The sequence below is a fragment of the Schistocerca piceifrons genome, chromosome 9 (genome assembly GCF_021461385.2).
Source record: "Schistocerca piceifrons isolate TAMUIC-IGC-003096 chromosome 9, iqSchPice1.1, whole genome shotgun sequence".
In the NCBI taxonomy this organism is placed as follows: domain Eukaryota; kingdom Metazoa; phylum Arthropoda; class Insecta; order Orthoptera; family Acrididae; genus Schistocerca; species Schistocerca piceifrons.
The window spans coordinates 17,469,429-17,493,152 of NC_060146.1; the positions used below are offsets into that span (position 1 = coordinate 17,469,429).

At 40.8% G+C, this 23,724-nt stretch overlaps 1 protein-coding gene and 1 non-coding gene across 11 annotated transcripts in view; both read right to left on the reverse strand.

The window, feature by feature from the left end:
- LOC124717156 (zinc finger protein 501-like) overlaps positions 1-23,724 on the reverse strand; it is a 337,802-nt gene that overhangs the window by 308,865 nt on the left and 5,213 nt on the right. For all 10 annotated transcript variants that reach the window (XM_047243924.1, XM_047243922.1, XM_047243918.1 and 7 more), the window contains exon 2: positions 8,653-8,715. In XM_047243924.1, coding sequence (XP_047099880.1) covers positions 8,653-8,715 — 63 coding nt within the window. The remainder of the gene's footprint in view (positions 1-8,652; positions 8,716-23,724) is intronic.
- Trnas-uga lies at positions 5,675-5,749 on the reverse strand. The gene has a single exon. It is a non-coding gene; the product is annotated as a tRNA-Ser (tRNA).

Sequence of the window (23,724 nt, forward strand, 5' to 3'; positions counted from 1 at the left end):
TGTTTGGCGCCGTGCAGGTGAGCGCCACAATCAGGACTACATACGACCGAGGCACACAGGGCCAACACCCGGCATCATGGTGTGGGGAGCGATCTCCTACACTGGCCGTACACCACTGGTGATCGTCGAGGGGACACTGAATAGTGCACGGTACATCCAAACCGTCATCGAACCCATCGTTCTACCATTCCTAGACCGGCAAGGGAACTTGCTGTTCCAACAGGACAATGCACGTCCGCATGTATCCCGTGCCATCCAACGTGCTCTAGAAGGTGTAAGTCAACTACCCTGGCCAGCAAGATCTCCGGATCTGTCCCCCATTGAGCATGTTTGGGACTGGATGAAGCATCGTCTCACACGGTCTGCACGTCCAGCACGAACGCTGGTCCAACTGAGGCGCCAGGTGGAAATGGCATGGCAAGCCGTTCCACAGGACTACATCCAGCATCTCTACGATCGTCTCCATGGGAGAATAGCAGCCTGCATTGCTGCGAAAGGTGGATATACACTGTTCTAGTGCCGACATTGTGCATGCTCTGTTGCCTGTGTCTATATGCCTGTGGTTCTGTCAGTGTGATCATGTGATGTATCTGACCCCAGGAATGTGTCAATAAAGTTTCCCCTTCCTGGGACAATGAATTCACGGTGTTCTTATTTCAATTTCCAGGAGTGTAATATTCGTCTAATTAACGTACTCTGAGGCATTAACTATTTTAAAATTTGTGACTTATAAAACTATATTAAAATTAAATTTCAGTGTTAAGTTAAAAACACAGAATTCCCTGAGATTTTATGAAATTCCTGAAATTCCCTGAGCTTTCCCTCATTTTTCCAGATAACATGTAATTCCCTGAGAATTCCAGGATTTCTAGAAGAAAAGCCACCCTGCTTTCTGTCACTATCTGTGTAATCTGGATTCTTGCATCTCTTTCCGAGGAGACACCAATAATAATCCTGATTCTTATATATTTCTTCGGACAAATCTGTCTTTCTGCCATCACACCTGGCAGATCTGCTCAGTGGCTTTGTCACTTTTAGCACTGGTTTTGATTCAAGGCTCGTTCGATTGTTGAAAGCAAATGGATTATCCACTAGTGGCTCGCAGGGTCTACAGTAGTTTCACCAGAGCCCCATTGGCAATCTCTTTTCGGGGCTCCTGCAGGTCCTTCACAGCTACTGTAGTAGTCTCAGGGCACACATAGTCCCAACCGTACTTCACCCCTACAGGCAACCCACTACTTCATGCCAATGCCCTTCTTCCATGACGTGGATGAAGGGGTTGGGCTTGTGTGCATACTACCAGTCCCAACTTACGGCCTGGAAACTGACTCTTACTAAGGCAAGAGCTCATAAGCCAAAGTGCACCTACGAGCTATAGAGTGACAGATGGTAGGAGTCTGCCTCGTGGAAAGATTTCAATCAGAGGGCGTTAGAAGGACAACAAAAGTAACAGACATCCCAGAGAGAAATGGAAAATTGAAGTAGCAATGAGTTGGGCATGTAGCTCTACAAGATTACAGCTTGTGGACTCCTAGAATTGTTCACTGGAGACGATGAGACAACAAGAGGGGCATTGGAAGGCCCCAAAAGAGAGGGCTTGATGATGTGATGCTGGCGGCTGGAACAGAATGCTACCAAGTGGCTTAAAACCGAGGAAAACAGAGACAGCTGAAGCAGTAAATAAGTTTTTATATTTGGAAGGCAAGATTACTAATGATAGCCAAAGCAGAGAGAATATAAAATGTACACTGGCTATAGCAAAAAAAGGAATTTCTGAAAAGGAGGAATTTTTTAACAACTAATATAAGTTTAAGTGTGAGGAGGTCTTTTCCAAAGGGCTCCTTCTGGATGCCATGAAGAGCACAGGGTGCAGCCAACTCCAGGTGGTGGCTCACATTGTTACCAATGATGTGTGTTGCTCTGGATCAGAAGAGATTCTCTCTGGTTTCAAGCAGCTAATAGAAGTGGTAAAGGCTGCCTGTCTTGCTCGGGAGATGAAAACAGAGCTCACCATTTGCAACATAGCCGACAGGACCTATTGAGGACCTCTGGTACAGAGCCAAGTGGAGGGTCTGATTCAAAGACTCAGACAGTTCTGTGATCATGTGGGCTGCAGATTCCCCAATTTGCACCATAGGTTGGTTGGATTTTGGGTTCTGCTGAATAGGTCAGTAGTCCACCACACACACAGGCAGTGGCTACATGGGTAGCAGGGGCTGTGTGGCATGGACTGGACGGTTTCTTAGGTTAGAGTGTCTCGGGAAAACACGAGAAGGGCTTCAGTCACATAGGATACAGGCCAAACACAGGAAGCACGTAGGTACACGAACCATCGACATAATAGTTGCAAATTGTTGTAGCAGTGTTGGGAAAGTACCAAAGCTCCACACACTAATATAAAGCACTGATGCACAAATCGTTATAGGAACTGAAAGCTGGCTAAAGCCAAAGATAAGTTCAGCCAGAAATTTTGCGAAGAACCTAATGGTGTTCCAAAAGGATAGGCTAAACACAGTTGGCGGTAGCATGCTTGTTGCTGTTACAAGTAGTTCAGCTTGTCGAGAAATTGAAGTAGATAGTTCCTCTGAGTTAATATGGGCACAGCTCATTCTTGGCAACCAAAATACAGTAATAATTGGATCCTCTTACCAATCTCCCAATTAAGATGATACAATTGCTTAAAGATTCAAAGAAAACTTGAGTGGGATTTCAAACACATACCCAACAGCAGGGATGGCTACAGGACAAATGTAAGGATGTAGAGGCTTATCTCACCAGGGATAAGACAGATACTGCCTACAGGAAAGTTAAAGAGACCTTTGAAGAAAAGAGAACCACTTGCATGAATATCAAGAGCTCAGATGGAAACCCAGTTCTAAGCAAACAAGGGAAAGCAGAAAGGTGGAAGGAGTATATAGAGGGTCTATACAAGGGTGATGTTCTTAAGGACAATATTATAGAAATGGAAGGGGATGTAGATGAAGATGAAATGGGAGATACGATTCTGCATGAAGAGTTTGACAGAGCAGAACTACTGACAGCCTTGGGAGAGCCAGGCCTAACAAATCTCTACCATCTAGAGAGCAAGATGTATGAGACAGGCGAAATACCCTCAGACTTCAAGAAGAATATAATAATTCCAATCCCAAAGAAAGCAGGTGTTGACGTGTGTGAAAATTACCAAACAATCAGTTCAATAAGCCACAGCTGCAAAATACTAACGCGAATTCTTTACAGACGAATGGAAAAACTGATAGAAACCGACCTCGGGGAAGATCAGTTTGGATTCCGTAGAAATGTTGGAACACGTGAGGCAACACTGACCCTACGACTTATCTTAGAAGAAAGATTAAGGAAAGGCAAACCTACGTTTCTAGGATTTGTAGACTTAGAAAAAGCTTTTGACAATGTTGACTGGAATACTCTCTTTCAAATTCTGAAGGTGGCAGGGGTAAAATACAGGGAGCGAAAGGCTATTTACAATTTGTACAGAAACCAGATGGCAGTTATAAGAGTCGAAGGACATGAAAGGGAAGCAGTGGTTGGGAAAGGAGTGCGACAGGGTTGTAGCCTCTCCCCGATGTTATTCAATCTGTATATTGAGCAAGCAGTAAAGGAAACAAAAGAAAAATTCGGATTAGGAATTAAAATCCATGGAGAAGAAATAAAAACTTTGAGGTTCACCGATGACATTGTAATTCTGTCAGAGACAGCAAAGGGCTTGGAAGAGCAGTTGAATGGAATGGACAGTGTCTTGAAAGGAGGATATAAGATGAACATCAACAAAAGCAAAACGAGGATAATGGAATGTAGTCTAATTAAGTCGGGTGATGCTGAGAGAATTAGATTAGGAAATGAGACACTTAAAGTAGTAAAGGAGTTTTGCTATTTGGGGAGCAAAATAACTGATGATGGTCGAAGTAAAGAGGATATAAAATGTAGACTGGCAATGGCAAGGAAATTATTTCTGAAGAAGAGAAATTTGTTAACATTGAGTATAGATTTAAGTATCAGGAAGTCATTTCTGAAAGTATTTGTATGGAGTGTAGCTACAGAAGAATGGTGAAGCTTAGACGGGTAGATCACATAACTAATGAGGAGGTATTGAATAGAATTGGAGAGTAGAGAAGTTTGTGGCACAACTTGACTAGAAGAAGGGATCGGTTGGTAGGACATGTTATGAGGCATCAAGGGATCACCGGTTTAGTATTGGAGGGCAGCGTGGAGGGTAAAAACCGCAGAGGGAGACCAAGAGATGAATACACTACACAAATTCAGAAGGATGTAGGTTGCAGTCGTACTGGAACGTGAAGAACCTCACACAGGATAGAGTAGCATGGAGAGCTGCATCAAACCAGTCTCTGGACTGAAGACCACAACAACAACAACCCAATATACAGTTATAGTTGGTGGCGACTTTAATTTACCCTCAATATGTTGTCAAAAATACAAGTTTAAATCTGGAATTACACACAAAACATCATCTGAAATTGTGCTAAATGCATTCTCTGAGAAGTATTTCGAGCAGTTAGTTCATGAGCCCATGCAAACAGTAAATGGTTGTGAAAACACCTTGACCTCTTAGTAACAAATAATCCTGAGATAATAACAAGTATCAATACGGATACAGGTATTAGTAAACACAGGGTTATTGTAGTGAAACTGAATATTGTAAACCCCAAATCCTCCAAAAATAAACAAAAAATACACCTATTCAAAAAAGCAGATAAAAATTCACTTGATGCCTACCTGAGAGTCAACCTCCACTCCTTCCAAATTAACAATGTAAATGTAGACCAGATGTGACTTGAATTCGAAGACATAGTGTCAGTAGCAATTGTGAAATTTATACTAAATAAATTAACAAATAATGGAGCTGATCATCCTTGGTACACGAAACGAGTCATTACAATGTAAAAAACATGCCAAATTTAAACGAATGCAAAATCTCCAAGACTGGCAATCTTTAACAGGAGCTTGAAATTTAGCGCAGACTTCAATGCGAGATGCTTATAATAGTTCTCCAACAAAAATTGTCTCAAAACCTGGCAGAAAATCGAAAGAGATTATGGCTGTATGTGAAGTGTGCTATTGGCAAGATACAATTAATGTCTTCTCTGCCTGATGGTGACAGAAATACTATCAACGACAGAGCTGCCGAAGCACAGTTTCTAAACACAGCCTTCTGAAATTCTTTCACCAAATAAGACAAAGTAAATATTCCAGAATTCGAATCAAGTGCAGCTGCCAACAAGAGTAAGTAGAAGTACATACGCTCAGAGTAGTGAAGTAACTTAAATCACTTAAAAAAAGCAAGTCTTCCGGTCCAGACTGTATACAATTTAGGTTCCTTTCAGAGTAAGCTGAAACAATAGCTCCCTACTTAACAGCCATATACAACCATTCGCTCGACAAAAGATCCATACCCACAGACTGGAAAGTTGCACAAGTCACACCAGTATTCAAGGAAGGTAGTAGGAGTAATCCACTAAATTAAAGGCCTATATTATTAACATTTACATGCTGTGAGATTATGGAACATTTATTGTGTTCGAACATTATGAATTACCTTGAAGAAAATGGTCTACTGATACACAGTCAACACGGAATTAGAAAACATCGTTCTTGTGAAATACAACTCACTATTTGAAACTTCCTGGCAGATTAAAACTGTGTGCCCGACCGAGACTCGAACTCGGGACCTTTGCCTTTCACGGGCAAGTGCTCTACCAACTGAGCTACCGAAGCACGACTCACGCCCGGTACTCACAGCTTTACTTCTGCCAGTACCCCGTCTCCTACCTTCCAAACTTTACAGAAGCTCTCCTGCGAACCACATTCTGGGACCTCACTATTTACTCACATGAAGTGTTGAATGCTATTGACAAGGGATTTCAAATTGATTCCATATTTTTAGATTTCCAGAAGGCTTTTGACACTGTACCACACAAGCAGCTTGTAGTGAAACTGTGTGCTTATGGGATACTGTCTCCCTTATGTGATTGGATTCATGATTTCCTGTCAGAGAGGTCACAGTTCGTAGTAATTGATGGAAATTGTTTGGTTGTTTTTTTTGGGGAAGAAGACCAGACAGCGTGGTCATCGGTCTCATCGAATTAGGGAAGGATGGGGAAGGAAGTCGGCCATGCCCTTTTAGAGGAACCATCCCGGCATTTGCCTGGAGTGATTTAGGGAAATCACGGAAAACCTAAATTAGGATGGCCGGACGCGGGATTGAACCATCGTCCTCCCGAATGCGAGTCCAGTGTCTAACCACTGCGCCACCTCGCTCGGTAATTGATGGAAAGTCATTGAGTAAAACAGAAGTGATTTCTAGCATTCCCCAGGTTAGTGTTATAGGCCTTCTTATGTTCCTTATCTATATAAACAACTTAGAAGACAATCTGAGGAGCTGTCTTAGGTTGTTTGCAAATACGCTGTCGTTTATAAACTGGTAAAGTTACCAAAAGATCAAAACAGATTGCAAAACAATTTAAAAAAGATATCTGTGTGGTGCAAAAATTGGCAATTGACCCTAAACAATGAAAAGTGTGAGGTCATCCAAATGAGTTCTAAAAGGAATCCATTAAAACTTCAGTTACACAATAAATCAGTCAAATCTAATAGCTGTAAATGCAACTAAATACCTAGGAGTTACTATTACAAACAACTTAAATTGGAAGGAACACACAGAAAATTTTGTGGGGTAGGCTAACCAAAGACTACATTTTAGCATTTGGGGTGAACATCATTAAAACAAAGGCGTTTTTCGTTGCAGATGAATCCTCTTACGAAATTTCAATTACCAACTTTCTCCTACACATACTTAAATATTTTGTTGACACCGACATACATCAGGAGAAATGATCACCATAATAAAATAAGGGAAATCAGAGGCCGCATAGAAAGCTATAGGTGTTCATTTTCCCTGCACACTCTATGAGATTGCAATAATAGAGAATTATTGTGAAGGCACTTAAATACGATTTGCAGAGTATCGATGACGATGTAGATGTAGATGTAGATGTAATTGTCTGGAGTGTAACCTTGTAAGGAAGTGAAACTTGGGTGATAAGTAGCTGAGACAGGAAGAGAATAGAAGCTTTTGAAATGTGATCCTTCAGAAAAATGCTAAAGATTTGGTGCATAGTTCAAGTAACTACAGAGGACGTACTGAAGCAAACCGTGGAAAAAAGAAATTTGAGGCACAGCTTCACTAAAAGAAGTGACTGGTTGACTGGGCACATCATGAGGCATCAATGAATTAATTCAGTTTGCTAAAGGAACCAAGTGAGAGAATGTGTGTGTGTGCGTGTGTGTGAGTGGGGGCGGGGGGAGGTGGGGGGTTGTGGGAGGGGGGATGATACGGTAAGTACATTTAAATCCATGTAGGTGTGGTAGTCATTCAGAGATGAAGAGGTTTTGACAGGAAAGACTAGTGTGGAGAACTCCATCTAACCATTCTTCAGACTGAAACCCACGCAATAACAAGAACAACAGATTCGATACTTCCTAGCAGATTAAAATTGGCTGCCGGATCAGGGCTCAAACCTGGGAAAACTGTCTTTCATGGACAAGTGCTCTACCACCTGTTCTGTCCAAGAACAACTCATGACCCACCCTCAAAGCTTCACTTCCACCAGTACCTCTGTCCTAACTTTCAAACTTCAAAGAAGTTTGCCTGCATACCTTGGGGGACAACACTCCTGGAAGACAGGAAACTATAACAGACATCACTTGGCATTGTGACAGGAACACTCTGTGGAAGTGGAGTGAATGGATTAGGGGATAAAATGGTAACTCGATAGTTAAAATATATTGAACAGTAATTCAGCAGTCAGGTTGACAGGTAGATAACATGTGACGCACGTGGAGTGGCTGCAACCATAACTACAGTGTGCCATGCAGTCCAGCACAAATGCTGTAATGAATAGTAATAATACATGGGTTTAGCAACTGTGGAGTCATAAACCGAAGTCAGAGATGCAGATGGACATTAGGAGGTAGATAAAGAAAAAACAGATACAGAAACCAATACAGCAACAAAGGACAGACAAGAGGTAATAGAACTGCTTGCTTGTGGGTTGGGGTTGGGTCGTTTTGGGGGAAGAGACCAAACTGCGAGGTCATCAGTCTCACTGGATTAGGGTAGGATGGGGAAGGAAATCAGCATGCCCTTTCAAAGGAACAATCCCCGCATTTGCCTGGAGCGATTTAGGGAAATCACGGAAAACCTAAATCAGGATGGCCGGACGCGGGACTGAACCGTCGTCCTCCCGAATGTGAGTCCAGTATGCTAACCACTGTGCCACCCCGCTCAGTCATAATAGAACTAAAGGGAGTGTGCGCTGATATGAAACTTCCTGGCAGATTAAAACTGTGTGCTGGCCCGAGACTCGAACTGGGGAGAGCTTCTGTAAAGTTTGGAAGGTAGGAGACGAGGTACTGGCAGAAGTGAAGCTGTGAGGACCGGGCGTGAGCCGTGCTCGGGTAGCTCAGATGGTAGAGCACTCGCCCGAGAAAGGCAAAGGTCCTGAGTTCGAGTCTCGGTCCAGTACACAGTTTTAATCTGCCAGGAAGTTTCATATCAGTGCACACTCCGCTGCAGAGTGAAAATCTCATTCTGGAAATATTTACTTTAATATTACTTACTGGTTCTTCAATGTCTTTCATTTCAGCACATACTGCAGCTGCCTCTACCTCTTCTGTACATTCCTGTAAACAGAAAACAGGCCAGACAAATTAGCACAAAGAGAAAGAAGACTTGCTCATTATTTATCGATGGTGTTCCATAAACCCCATATGAAGGACAACCTTCAGGGATGTAGAACAAGTCAAATTACACATTAACAGGCATAAGCAGCAACTGCTGGCCCCTAATATACTCAAACAGATGATCACAGAAATTACTTCTGGATTACTTTGTGTGTCTAAATAAGAGAAAAAGCATCTACTTTGAAAAATAGTCGCTGCTCCTTCTCTTATGAGGTCTGTTAGAAAAGTATCCGACTCTTAGTCCTCTCTTGTCTGAAAATGTGTTCCTTTCAATGACCTTTCGAGTTTTGGGAATAGCTAGAAGTCACAGAGAACCAATCAGGAGATTAAGGAGCCCGTTATAGAACAGAAAGTCTGAATCAAGTGGGAGGAATGTGCTTGAGCATTGTCATGATGAAGGTGCTAATTTCCTGTTAACCGTAAGTCCAGTCTCTTGTGGTGCACAGCATCACATAGGTAACAGAGGACATCCCCACGGTACTCTTTGGTGATCGATTGACCCTGTGGTGTATATTTGTGATGTACCACACTGCAGCAATCAAAGAAAGCAGTCACCGTCACTTTGATGTTGCTGCACTCCTGGCAGGGATTCTTTGGTCTCGGTGATGAGGAATGCTCCCACTGTGACGACTGGATTTGGTTTCAGAATCGTACCCATACACCCGGGCCACACCACCGGTGATTATAGTGTTCACAAGTTGGAGTCTGTTTGTGGTGTCCAATGTGTCCTGTGAGACTTCAACAAAAAGTTGCTTTTGCTACGCTGTCAGCAGCGTTGGCACGAATTTCACGGACACTCTCTTCACGGCCAAATCTTCAGTCACAATGGAATGTGCCGATGCCCACCTCTTCCGCAATTTCTGACAGTCACGTGACGGTCCCGCATCACCACAGCATTCACTTTGGCAATGACCTGGTCATTTTGGTATGTCGATGGCCGACCAGAGCGTAGCTTGCTCTTCATCAATGTACAGCCATCTTTAAACCAGTTGTACCACTCTTTAATCTGCGTGATGTACACAGCAACATCACCAAAAGCCGTGAGAATCTTCCGAGTAGTTTCCACCAGGCTGTCGGCCAGTTTCTGGCAAAATTTGATGCAGTAGTACTTCTCCAGTCATTCTGTCATTTCCCTTGCAATGTAAAACGCGTGAGCATTGCCCACTACCTCACTGAACTGCTACTTGCCAGCATCTAACATTATTGACAGGTGAGAAAAAATTCACACATGTGCACGAAGGTTCAAAGTCGGATCATGCAAGTGCACTGGGTAGAAATCCACCAACAGTTAATTTAACAAAATACAGTCAGATATTTTTCTAACTTACCTCATATACTACTCATCAGCTGTCAGTGAGATGAAGGTACTGAGCGGAATGTGCCAAGTTATGCGAGGTGTTATCAAATAGTAATGGAACTTTTTTTTAAATTTCGTGAGCTTTCTACATCCAAACTTCCTTTTTTTCCCATCTTGTTGCTACACATGCTCCTGATATATGTTTGCATTTTCTTGAATATTTAGTTCGTTGTTAACAGTCAAAAGGGTTATACATGTTTGCTGGTGAATTTTGCTTGGTGAATTTTTGTTTTTGAAAAGGTGGATCAAAGAATTTGCATTACATTCTGCTTGGAAAATGGAATAAAGTGGTGCACCACATTCAAAATGTTGACTGTGACTTTTGGTAAATCTACTACGCGTAAGACAGGAGTTTATGAGTGATGTAAATATTTCAAAGAGGGTTGGGAAAACATTGAAGATGATGACCACCCTGGAGGCAGACCAGTACCTGATGAGAATGTGGAAGAAAAAAAAGAAAATAGTCCTGGAAAATACCCAATCACCATCAGAGAGGTTGCTGATGGTGTCAGCATATCACCTGGCTCATGCCAAGCAATTTTTTCAGATGTTTTGGGCACGAAATGTGTAGCAGCAAAGTTTGTTCTAAAACTGTTGAATTTTGACAAGAATCAACATCGTGTAGACATGACATGACAAGGTTAAAACAGGTGACAAAATGTGGGTATATGAGTATGACGTAGGAACCGTGGCCCAGTCTTCTCAACTGAAACTGCCTGAACAGCCAAGACCAAAAAAATTCAACAATTTTCATCACATATGAAGGTTCTTCTCACCGTTTCCTTCGATTACAATAGGGCAGCGCATCCTTACGGTTGTACGAACAATAAGGAATACTACCTCGAAGTTATGTGCTATCTACATGAAGCAATCTGAAGAAAATGACCAGAATTGTGCCAAAACCACTTGTGGAAATTGCCTCACAATAATGTCCATGCTCAGACCTCAATACTTGTTCCTGAGTTTTTGGCAAAAAACAAAACATTTATGTTGTCTCGGTCACCATACTCACTCGAGATGTACCCCTGCGACCTCTTGCTATTCCTGAGGCTGAAGAGAACCATGAAAGGACATCAATTTGCCACCATTGATGAGATAAAAACAGAATGACTGGAGGAGCTGGACACCAAAACGAAAAGTGAGTTGCAGAAGTGTCTCCAAGATGGAAAAAGTGCTGGCACAAGTATGTTATATCTGAGGGAAAAAGTTGATGTTGATGAATAAATAAAGATTTTTTTTCTAAATCTGTCTTTTTGATCACATCTCGTATTGTTCCACTGGTGGGTAAATGTCTTGCAATCCTTCTCAATAGGTGGCCAAACAAATGACTATGACACTAATCATATTACAGCCCTGTGGGGATTGGGGGGGGGGGGGGGGGGGGGTGTTGAGGGTTGTCAGGAGAGGAGACTGCTAGGTGGTGCAGATTCGCTGTGACGAAGGGTGGCGTGGCATTTGTGATGTTCACAGTTAGCTATGTATAATGTGTGATCAAAAAATATGCAAATGAATTTTTTAACAGCAACTGCTGATGCTACAACCATTCGGTGTACTTTCTCCGATAGCCATTGAGTCGTGCAGCATCAAGTTACAGATGATGCGCCAAGACAGGGAACAGCAAGTCGGAACATGTTCCGACTTGACAGTTAGCGGCCAGAGACGATAGAGTGAAGTTGCGTTTACTGTGTCAGGTATTAAGGATGTCGGTTCACAAAGCAGCACTAAGGAGTGAGTCGATCTGGTGCAGCTCGGACAATACTGTAGCCGCAGCATAAAGAAAGGCCAAGAAAGACTTCACGAGGCATTCGACCGGAAGTCAGCATCCTGCCATCCAGGCTGGGCAACATACTCTGCAGATAGAGACAAGATAACTGAGGACGGCAACCACTGAATGAGATAGCGTCCAAAGAATCTACATTGCACTGGTGCAAGTGATCGTGGAAGTATGGACTTTAAGACACAACAACGATGAGTGCAGTTGCTCGCTACAGTGGAAGCGCTGCTGACCTGCTGCCCGACACCCACTGAATCCAGCAGACAGTGGCTGCTGACCGGGTAGTATGAGGGCAGATTCAGTAGCAGAAACAACCATCTACAAGTTAGATGCATAAAAAAATTGAACAAACAGAGAATAGATCCTGTAGGGTTTACCCTAGTATTACTAACATTGGTTAAGGGTTTTATTGTAGTTTTGTAGAAGTGGATTTTATTGTAGTTCTGTAGCAGTAGTAGACGTAAATTCAGTATTAGAAATAAATAGTTTATAAATAAATTTATTACTATCCAAGGAAATGTGATCTGCATGGCCTATTTTAGCTTTTCAGACAATAGGCTGTAATTATGAAGAATAAATAAAACTAAATAAATTAATGTAATCATACATGAACATTAAGTTCTGCTTCAAGTTGCAAAAAAGTACCAAAGAAACTCATAAAATGTTAATATTGGTGTATGGCGATACTGACATAACTCCGAAGACTATTTGCAAGTAATAAGAGCAATTTAAAAGCAGAAATGAGTTGGTAGAAGATGAGCTATGTTCAGGACGCCCTTTAACCGCAAAAACAGAAGAAAATGTGAAAAAAGTGGCAAAATTGTTCATTCAAACAGGTGAATAACTATTCGAGAGCTTACCAATGAGCTAATCATCTCATACGAGTCCGTGCAAAGCATTTTAACTGATAATTTGCAAATAAGATGCGTGAGCACGAAATTTGTTCCCCGACTTTTGAGTGGTGAACAGAAGGAAAGTCTTGTGTCAGTTTGCACACATTGAAGGACCACATTCATTCATGTCCAAAACCATTACTGGAGATGAAAATTCTTTTCAACATTGACAGGACAGTGTAATCGGAGTTCATACCGAGGCGAATTGTAAACACCGAATTTTACAAGGGCGTATTGCAATGTTTGTGAAATGGTGTATGGAGGAAGAGACCAGCTGATTTGCAAGTTTTTGGCTGGAAAGTGTTCCTGTCTGTCCACATCTGCCATCTGCCACTCAAAAGATTTAGCATCATGTGACTTCTGGCTTTGCCCAAAAATTTAAACTGTGAAATCACTACAACAGATAGAGGTTCCTACTCAATGGTCTGAAGATGATCACAGGAGTGGTCGAAACCGGCCACCTTGATAAATAAATCTTGATCAAGACTGTTTTTAATAGTACACATCAAAAAAAGTTCTGCTTCATCCCGGTTCCCAGAACTCCTGAGAACAGACGTTGACTATGGATATTGTATCTCAGACACAGTCTCTTTCACTGTTCAGAGATGTCATTAAACCTGCCCAAAGTTGTAAACAACCATGCATGAACAGCGCCTATTAGATGGAGGGGGTCTGACAGCCGATCAGTTCCAGTCATTCCACCAGGAAGGAGGTACACGGCTCGTTTTGTCTGTAGTTCAACCATGCCTAGGGTTCAATACCTCAGTTCGATCGCGTCTGCATTGTTACTTTGTACCAGGAAGGGCTCCCAACAACGGAAGTGTCCAGGCGTCTCTGACTGAACAAAAGCGATGTTGTTCGGACACGTAGGACATACAGAGATATGGGAACTGTTGATGACATGCCTCACTTAGGTCACCCAAGGGCTATTACTGCAGCAGATGACCGCTACCTATGGATTATGGCTCGGAGAAACCCTGACAGCAACGCCACCATGTTGTTTAATACTTTTCGTGCAGCCACAGGACGTCGTGTTACGACTCAAAACTGTGTGCAATAGACTGCATGATGCGCAGCTCTATTCCCGACGTCTGGGGTGAGGTACATCTTTGCAACCACAACACCACGCAGTGTGGTACAGATGGTCCCAACAAGATGCCGAATGGACCGCTCAGGAATGGCATCACGTTCTATTCACCAATGAGTGTCGCATATGCCTTCAACCAGACTATCATTGGAGAAGTGTTTGGAGGCAACCCAGTCACGCTGAATGCCTTAGTCGCACTGTCGAGCGAGTGCAGCAAGATGGAGGTTCCTTGATGTTTTGGGGTGGCATTATGTGGGGCCGATGTCCACTGCTGGTTGTCCCGGTAGGCACTGTAATGGCTGTACGATACATGAATGCCAACTTCCAACTGATAGTGCAACAATACTAGCAGCATATTGGTGAGGCATTCATCTTCATGGACAATTCATGCCCCCATCATGCCCATCTGTGAATGACTTCCTTCAGGATAACAACTAGAGTGGCCAGCATGTTCTCCTACTGTGGACACTATTGAACATGCCTGGGATAGACTGAAAAGGGCTGTCTATGAACGATGTGACCCATCAACCACTCTGAGGGATCTACGCCAGATCACTGTTGAGAAGTGGGACAATCTGGACCAACAGGACCTTGATGAACTTGTGGATAGTATGCCATGACGAATACAGGCATGCATCAATGCAAGAAGACGTGCTACTGGGTATTAGAGGTACCAGTGTGTACAGCAATCTGGACTACCACCTCTGAAGGTCTCACTGTATGGTGGTACAACATACAACGTGTGGTTTTCATGAGCAATAAAAAGGGCAGAAATGATGTTTATGTTGACCTCTATTCCATTTCCCTGTACAGGTTCTGAAACTATTGGAACTGAGGTGATGCAAAACTTTATTTGATGTGTGTATATTGTGAAGCAGTAGTCAATGTCCAACTCCTCAAACAGATGCCTACAAGCTGATTGTGGGTGAGCACTACATATTATTCTTACAACATGTTTTTTTTCTCAATGTAGACTTACTTTCTTAAAGATGAGTTACCGTAGAACGTTATTCCATGTGATGTTCCTGAATGAAAATATGCAAAATATGTCAACTTACCCATTTAGCTCTCCCTAATATTTACACTGTATTAATTTGTTTTAGGAATTACAAAATGTGGTTTCATCCAATTTAAATTCTTGTCAATATGGACATCTAAGAATTTTGAAGTTTCCACTCTAATTATTATTTCCTCACCATGTATTACACTTAACCTTGGTGCGGTACCTGCAGGTGTGCAGAATTGAATATGTTGAGTCTTTTTAAAACTGGGGAGTGAGACCATTCGCAGAAAACTAATTAATAATAGTTTTAAGAACTTTCTTTGCCATTTCTTCTGTTTCTGCACATAAGAATGGAGTGATAGTAATTCTAGTGTTCTCTGCAAAACTGTTCTCTGCAAAACTAGCCAATTTTGCCTGTTGTATACTAGACGGAACATCATTTACAAATATGAGGAACAGTAGTGGACCTACGGCTGAACCTCGGGGAACACCATACATCATTTCTCCACAGTCAGAATATATTCTAGGATTACAGTGCATGAATTACTAAGAACAACTTTCAGCATTCTTTTGGTTAGATATGACATTATTGGTTAGCTATACCATCAGTCCCATAAAATGTCAATTTATCTTAAGAGAATATTGTGATTCACACAGTCGATACGTTAGAGAGATCGCAAAAAATACCAACTGGCACTATTTTATTATTTAATGCTTGTAAAATCTGGTGAGCAGATGTGTAAATGGCATTCTCAGTAGAGAAACCCTTCTGAAACCCAAACCGTGATTTGATAAGGATACTATTGCTGCTAAGGTGAGAGACTGTTCTAGAATACATCATTTTCTCAATAATGTTGGAGAATGATGTCAGCAGTGGAACAGGATGGTAGTTATTGACATATCTCTAACCACCTTTCTTAAAGTGGGGCTAACAATGGCATATTTCAGTCTCTCTGGAAAAATTTCTTGAATTAGTGATGCATTATACACTACTGGCCATTAGAACTGCTACACCACAAACATGACGTGCTACAGACGCAAAATTTAACCGACAGGAAGAAGATGCTGTGATATGCAAATGATTAGCTTTTCAGAGCATTCACACAAGGTTTGCGACGGTGCGACACCTACAACGTGCTGACATGAGGAAAGTTTCCAACCGATTTCTCATACACAAACAGCAGTTGACCAGCGTTGCCTGGTGAAACGTTGTTGTGATGTCTCGCGTAAAGAGGAGAAATGTGTACCATCACATTTCCGACTTTGATAAAGGTCGGATTACAGCCTATCGCGATAGCGGTTTATCGTATCGCGACACTGCTGCTCGCGTTGGTCAAGATCCAATGACTGTTAGCAGAATATGGGATCGGTGGGTTCAGGAGGGTAATACGGAATGCCGTGCTGGATCCCAACGGCCTCGTATCACTAGCAGTCGAGATGATAGGCATCTTATCCACATGGCTGTAACGGATCGAGCAGCCACATCTTGATCCCTGAGTCAACAGATGGGGACGTTTGCAAGACAACAACCATCTCTACAAACAGTTCGACGATGTTTGCAGCAGCATGGACTATCAGCTCGGAGACCATGGCTGCGGTTACCCTTGACGCTGCATCACAGACAGGAGCGCCTGCGGTGGTGTACTCAACGACGAACCTGGGTGCACAAATGGCAAAACATCATTCTGTTTACAGCATCATGATGGTCGCATCCGTGTTTGGCGACATCGCGGTGAACGCACATTGGAAGCGTGTATTCGTCATCGCCATAACAGTGTATCATCTGGCATGATGGTATTGGGTGCCATTGGTTACACATCTTGGTCACCTCTTGTTCGCATTGAGAGCACTTTGAACAGTGGATGTTACATTTCAGATGTGTTATGACCCGTGGCTCTACCCTTCATTCGATCCCTGTGAAACCCTACATTTCAGCAGGATAATGCACAACTGCATGTTGCAGGTCCTGTACGGGCCTTTCTGGAAACAGAAAATGTTCGACTGCTGCCTTGGCCAGCACATTCTCCAGGTCTCTCACCAATTGAAAACATCTGGTCAATGGTGGGCGAGCAACTGGCTCGTCACAATACGCCAGTCACTACTCTTTGATGAACTGTGGTAGCGTGTTGAAGCTGCATGGGCAACTGTACCTGTACACGCCATCCAAGCTCTGTTCGACTTAATGCCCAGGCGTATCAAGGCCGTTATTACGGCCAGAGGTGGTTGTTCTGGGTACTGATTTCTCAGGATCTATGCACCCAAATTGCGTGAAAATGTAATCACATCCCAGTTCTAGTATAATATATTTGTCCAATGATTACCCGTTTATCATCTGCATTTCTTCTTGGTGTAGCAATTTTAATGGCCAGTAGTGTATATTTCAGATAAGAGTGGGCTTATTATAGGGGAACAAAATTTTAGTACTCTATTGGAAACACCATCAAAACCAGATGAACTTTTATTTTTGAGAGACTCTGTGATTTCTTTATTTCAGAAGGAGAAGGTGGTGATACATTCATATGACTGAATTTTATGAAAATTACATTTTCAACATATGGCTGTGACATTGGTCTTGAATGGTTTGCCCCTATGCTTTCTATTACATTTAAGAAATGATTATTAAATGCATTTGCTACCTGTGGTTCATCATTTATTGCCCTTCCATTCAGTTCAATAGTGATGTTGCCATGTTCTGTGGCTGGGTTCTGTCTCTCATTTCACAATATTCCATACAGCTTTAAATCTGTTGTCTGAAGTACTGATATCTGTTATTATGTGCATGTTCTTTGATTTATAATGCATTAATTTCACAATGTATCTTTCCAGACAGATGGAAGTATGCCATTGTTAGACACATCATACAGAAAAGAAGTGGATATTAATAACTATCAACTAATTTCGCTATTAACTTCTTTCTCTAAAGTTTTGAAAAAGCCAAGTGTATTTCAGAATGTTTCAGCATATCGACAAATATAAGATTCTGAGTCAGTTCACATTAGATTAGACATACTTTTAGTTCAAATTGATCCATAGTGAGGAGATCCTCTGGGATGTGCAACATGTCAGAAAACAGGACTACACAACAAATATTTACAAAATAAGAACAGATATGGTAATGTACCTTCAACAGATTCCAAATGACATTGCCCTTGTGGCTGTAGAATTGGTAAAACAAATCTTAATGATATTTCTGTTTAAAAGGATATAAAACTTGTCACTAAATATTAAATGTTCAATACACTTAGGTGCAACTCTTAGGCTAAGGTAGCAACACTTTAAAAAATAAACAATGATCACATTACTGCATAAAATTTGTACATAAGTAATATTGTATGCAATATTCACATTATGTCTGTTAATAAAACACACACACACACACACACACACACACACACACACACACACACACACACACAGAGAGAGAGAGAGAGAGAGAGAGAGAGAGAGAGAGAGAGAGAGAGAGAGAGAGAGATACATCAATCGGTTATGCTAAGAAATCAACGGAGTCCAAGAAGTTGGCAACCAATAAATCCTTTAGACTCTTCTCAAACTGAACTTTATTATTTGTTAAACTTTCTATGGCTGTTAGCATGTTATTGAAAATGTGTATTGATGAATAGAGGATACTTTCTGAACCAAAGACACTAAATTTAAATCTTTGTGAAAGTTGTTCTTATTTCTAGTATTGATTACATGAACTGAGCTGTTTGTTTGAAAAAAGATATATTTTTAATGACACATGTCATTAAAGGGACTGCTGACCTTAGCAGTTTAGTCCCCCTTAAACATCCCCCCAACACATGTCATTAAAGAATAATTATATTAGGAAGCATTAGTTGGTATCGAAGTTCCTTCAACAGCCCTCTGCAGGACGTTCTTCAGTTCACAATGCAAATAATTTGTATTGCACATTTTTGGACTTGGAAAACTATAGCTTGTTTGATGAGTTACCACAGAAAATAATCCCGTATGACATTATGGAATGAAAGTACGCATTGTGGGCTAGCTTTTTTACTTTTATACTACCTATGTCAAGTCAGGTGAGGCTGAGGGAATTAGATTAGGAAATGAGACACTTAAAGTAGTAAAGGAGTTTTGCTATTTGGGGAGCAAAATAACTGATGATGGTCGAAGTAGAGAGGATATAAAATGTAGACTGGCAATGGCAAGGAAAGCGTTTCTTAAGAAGAGAAATTTGTTAACATCGAGTATTGATTTAAGTGTCAGGAAGTCGTTTCTGAAAGTATTTGTATGGAGTGTAGCCATGTATGGAAGTGAAACATGGACGATAAATAGCTTAGACAAGAAGAGAATAGAAGCTTTCGAAATGTGGTGCTACGGAATAATGCTGAAGATTAGATGGGTGGATCACATAACTAATGAGGAGGTATTGAATAGAATTGGGGAGAAGAGGAGCTTGTGGCACAACTTGACTAGAAGAAGGGATCGGTTGGTAGGACATGTTCTGAGACATCGAGGGATCACAAATTTAGTATTGGAGGGCAGCGTGGAGGGTAAAAATTGTAGAGGGAGACCAAGAGATGAATACACTAAACAGATTCAGAAGGATGTAGGTTGCAGCAGGTACTGGGAGATGAAGAAGCTTGCACAGGATAGAGTAGCATGGAGAGCTGCATCAAACCAGTCTCAGGACTGAAGACCACAACAACAACAACTACCTATGTCGGACAACATTCACATACCAAATAGAGATCTGCTTTGGCGCATCAGCAGTTCTTTGGTATGTTCCTCTCAGCTAAATTTATTATCAAGCTGTAATCCCAAGAACTTAACACTCTCAACTTCTTCTATCTGCTTGTCAGCATGTTTTATGCTTATACTGACAGGAAATCTGTTACAAGTTCTCAACGGCACGTAGTAGGTTTGTTCAAGGTTCAATGGCAGAATTGGCTAGCAGACATTTATTAACGTCCACGAAAATTTCATTAGCCAACCTTTCTAAGGCTGTACTTGATTTACTATTTGCAATGTTCGTATCATCTACAAACAAAACAAGCTTGACATCCGGTAATGTTACTGATGACAGACCATTAACGTACACATGAAAACATAAGGGCTCTAAGATGGAATCTTGGGGGCGGGAGGGGGAGGGGGGGCCATCACATGTTACTGTCTTCCAGTTGAATGATGCCTTATAGCTCAATACACGTCTCTTTTCAACAGACACATTGTTTTTCTGTCAGAGATATAGGATTTGAGTCAGTCACAATTTGGATTCTGGAAGAGCTTCTCCACTGAACATGCCGACTACCATTTCAATAATTATGTTTTGTAATATATGAATGGGAAGACTTTATCCACCAGGTTTTTGTGACCCATCTAAATCATTTTACTGTGCAAGCGACAACATTCTTTTGAGCTAATTAAAGTTTATTGGATTTTTATATTTATTGGTTTTTTTATTTAACCGAACCAAAGAGAAGTAATTTTGGATAGCTAACAGAGCTCTCATGACGAATAATCTTTTGAGTGGCGACAAATTACTAGTGGCATTCCACAGGGTTCAATTCAGGATTACTCCTGCACTTGCTATATATAAATTACCTTCCATCTTACACTGATAAATCATAAATATTGCTTTTTTTTTGGTTATGTACACACCACAATGTTCCAAACACAGCTGAATTTGATTAGAGCATGAATTAGAAATCACTTATTATAGGTCTCAAATGCATGAGCTCAGCAACATTTGCTCTATGATTAATAGCTGATTTTGGTGATGGAAGCATTAGAAAATTAGCTTACATTGCATACTTCCATTGATTGATGTAATACGGAATAATTTTCTGGGGTACTTCCACAAAGATACAAAGAATTCATTAGCAGAAATGTGTTGCAATGATATTCTTTCATTCATCTTATTTATTAACACATTGTGTTCCATAAATCCCATGAAGAAGGAGAGCTCTAACTGATGTGGAACAACTCAAGTTATACACCAACAGACAGAATCAACAACCACTCACTAATTCTGTGAAGTATACTAAAAACAAACTATGACTAGAACAAATCTACTCAAACTGATAATTATGGTAATTACTTCTAGATTAATTTGTATAAATATATCTGGAAACCATGTAAGCTACTACATAAAAAGAATTAGGCAACCTAGGTACAAGTGCACTGACGGTGTCATTGGTTTTTCCATTGCATGCTGCTGCTGGTAACTGTTTGTGTGACAAAATATGGGAAGTCAACACAACGAATCACAAATCAGAGATAGGAGTCAGCCAATGAGATTCTCATTTGTAATTTCCTATGGTTCATAAATAAAGTTAGCAGGTACTTCGTTCTATTAGCTTAGAATGTAGCCCAATTGCTGGAATGTTTCGTAAATACAGAAATAGGACATACAAATATATTTTTACACTCACAAATGTATACCTCCAGCTACGCTACACATCAGTCTATTATGGCAATCATATTTGCGTATTGAGATACGCAGGCTTCACCAATCACAAGGAAATTATCACATTCCAATCTAACCTAATTCTCGGGCTACATTAGAGGTCAGTCTGTCATCACATCTAGTTTTTTTTTTCATTCGCCAAGTGAGAAACAAACCATCGCATTCCAACCTAGCCTAAGCTTCAGGCTACAGTACAGGTCAATTTGTCAGCACACTAGTTTTTCCCGATCAACGAAGAAATACCACAGTCAGTCAGCAGCTTTAAATTAATAAAAACCAGTTCAGCAAAAATTATTCTGGCATTCTCAGAATCAAAGGCAAATGTAATTAATTCATATCTTCTCCCAAAATTAATCTTAGATTCAGTATTTCTTTGGTTACCATATACTACAATCTGATTTGCTAAAAAAATAATAAAATAAAATAAATAAATAAATAAAAAAAGGGTCCATGAACTGCCAACATCAGCATGCAATGCAACGATTGCCACCACCGCATGTGCACTTCAGTCAGCAACCGAATGACAGCCACACAATATAATTACTTTCTCTTGGAGTCTCTCTGTGAAGAATCGTGTACAATGTTAAAATAGTTGTGTTCACAAATATAACACTATGAATTAAAACAGCCTTCACTATCCACAGCATAATCTTACTCTTGCTAAAAGATAGCAAAGTATCCACTATAAAAATATCTGACCACATCTCTTGTGAATTAAAGTTGCTGGCAGACAACGATAGGTGAATTGTTGATTAGATAGAATTATGTGGCTCTGTTACTTTCATCAAAATTTTTTTGCACATTACGATTTCAAAAACCTTGTTACATGAATGGCCAGATCATAGCCATGTTTTCATAGACAAAATGTATCTTATTTCTAAACCAACTAACAAGTTAACACCACTGTGAGTTGCCATGAATATGATTCACAGAACATCCAGAAACTAACTAAACTAGACTTATGAAGAACATAATATGACTGTCACAGTAACAGAAACATGTTCACATTTTGTATTACTTTACATGGATTAGTTATAATATTATTGCATGTTCCGCTTTCTTTGCAATACATTTACGTAAAATTTTCAATGTACATCTGAAAACCACCCACAAAATTTTTTTGTCTGCATGTGGATACATAATATCAAATGAAAATATTTGGTTCCAGAGACCTTTTCAAGTCTCAAACATCTACAACCAAATTGAGGCAATAAATGAAAATTAGTACCAAGGCCGGGATGCAAACACTGGTCGCTCGTTCATTAGGCAGTAGTGCTAACCACTCTGCCACCGAGGCACAGTGGCTTTGAGTAATTGCATGGACTACCCTATACACCTCTCTCCTCAACCCAAATTCCCATTCATGCCTCAGCCCACTTGGTATTCCTCCTAAACACGAATAGCCTTTCAGAGTCTCTCCAGCTGTGCTGGAACAGCATCTCAGCATCGAACAAAAATGGGAATGGAGACCCAGCATCAAACAAAAATGGGAATGGAGACCTGGTTTTGAATCCCGACCTTGGTATAAATTTTCTTACATCACTTCAGTCTGCATATAAACATGAAGGATAAATAACAAATTTACTCCTTTAACAGCAGGGTTAATTTCATGTCAATTGGATCAATTTTAGAACTCATCCTCAAGTCACTATCTCCAATTTCTGTCAAATTTTTTATATATTCACTATAGAACAGAAACCAGATGACAGTTATAAGAGTCGAGGGGCATGAAAAGGAAGCAGTGGTTGGGAAGGGAGTGAGACAGCGTTGTAGTCTCTCCCTGATGTTATTCAATACGTATATTGAGCAAGCAGTAAAGGAAACAAAAGAAAAATTCGGAGTAGGTATTGAAATTCATGGAGAAGAAGTAAAAACTTTGAGGTTCGCCGATGACATTGTAATTCTGCCAGAGACAGCAAAGGACTTGGAAGAGCAGTTGAACGGAATGGACAGTGTCTTGAAAGGAAGATATAAGATGAACATCAACAAAAGCAAAACGAGGATAATGGAATGTAGTCAAATTAAATCGGGTGATGCTGAGGGGATTAGATTAGGAAATGAGACACTTAAAGTAGTAAAGGAGTTTTGCTATTTAGGGAGTAAAATAACTGATGATGGTCGAAGTAGAGAGGATATAAAATGTAGACTGGCAATGGCAAGGAAATCGTTTCTGAGGAAGAGAAATTTGTTAACATCGAGTATAGATTTAAGTGTCAGGAAGTCGTTTCTGAAAGTATTTGTATGGAGTGTAGCCACGTATGGAAGTGAAACATGGACGATAACCAGTTTGGACAAGAAGAGAATAGAAGCTTTCGAAATGTGGTGCTACAGAAGAATGCTGAAGATAAGGTGGGTAGATCACGTAACTAATGAGGAGGTATTGAATAGGATTGGGGAGAAGAGAA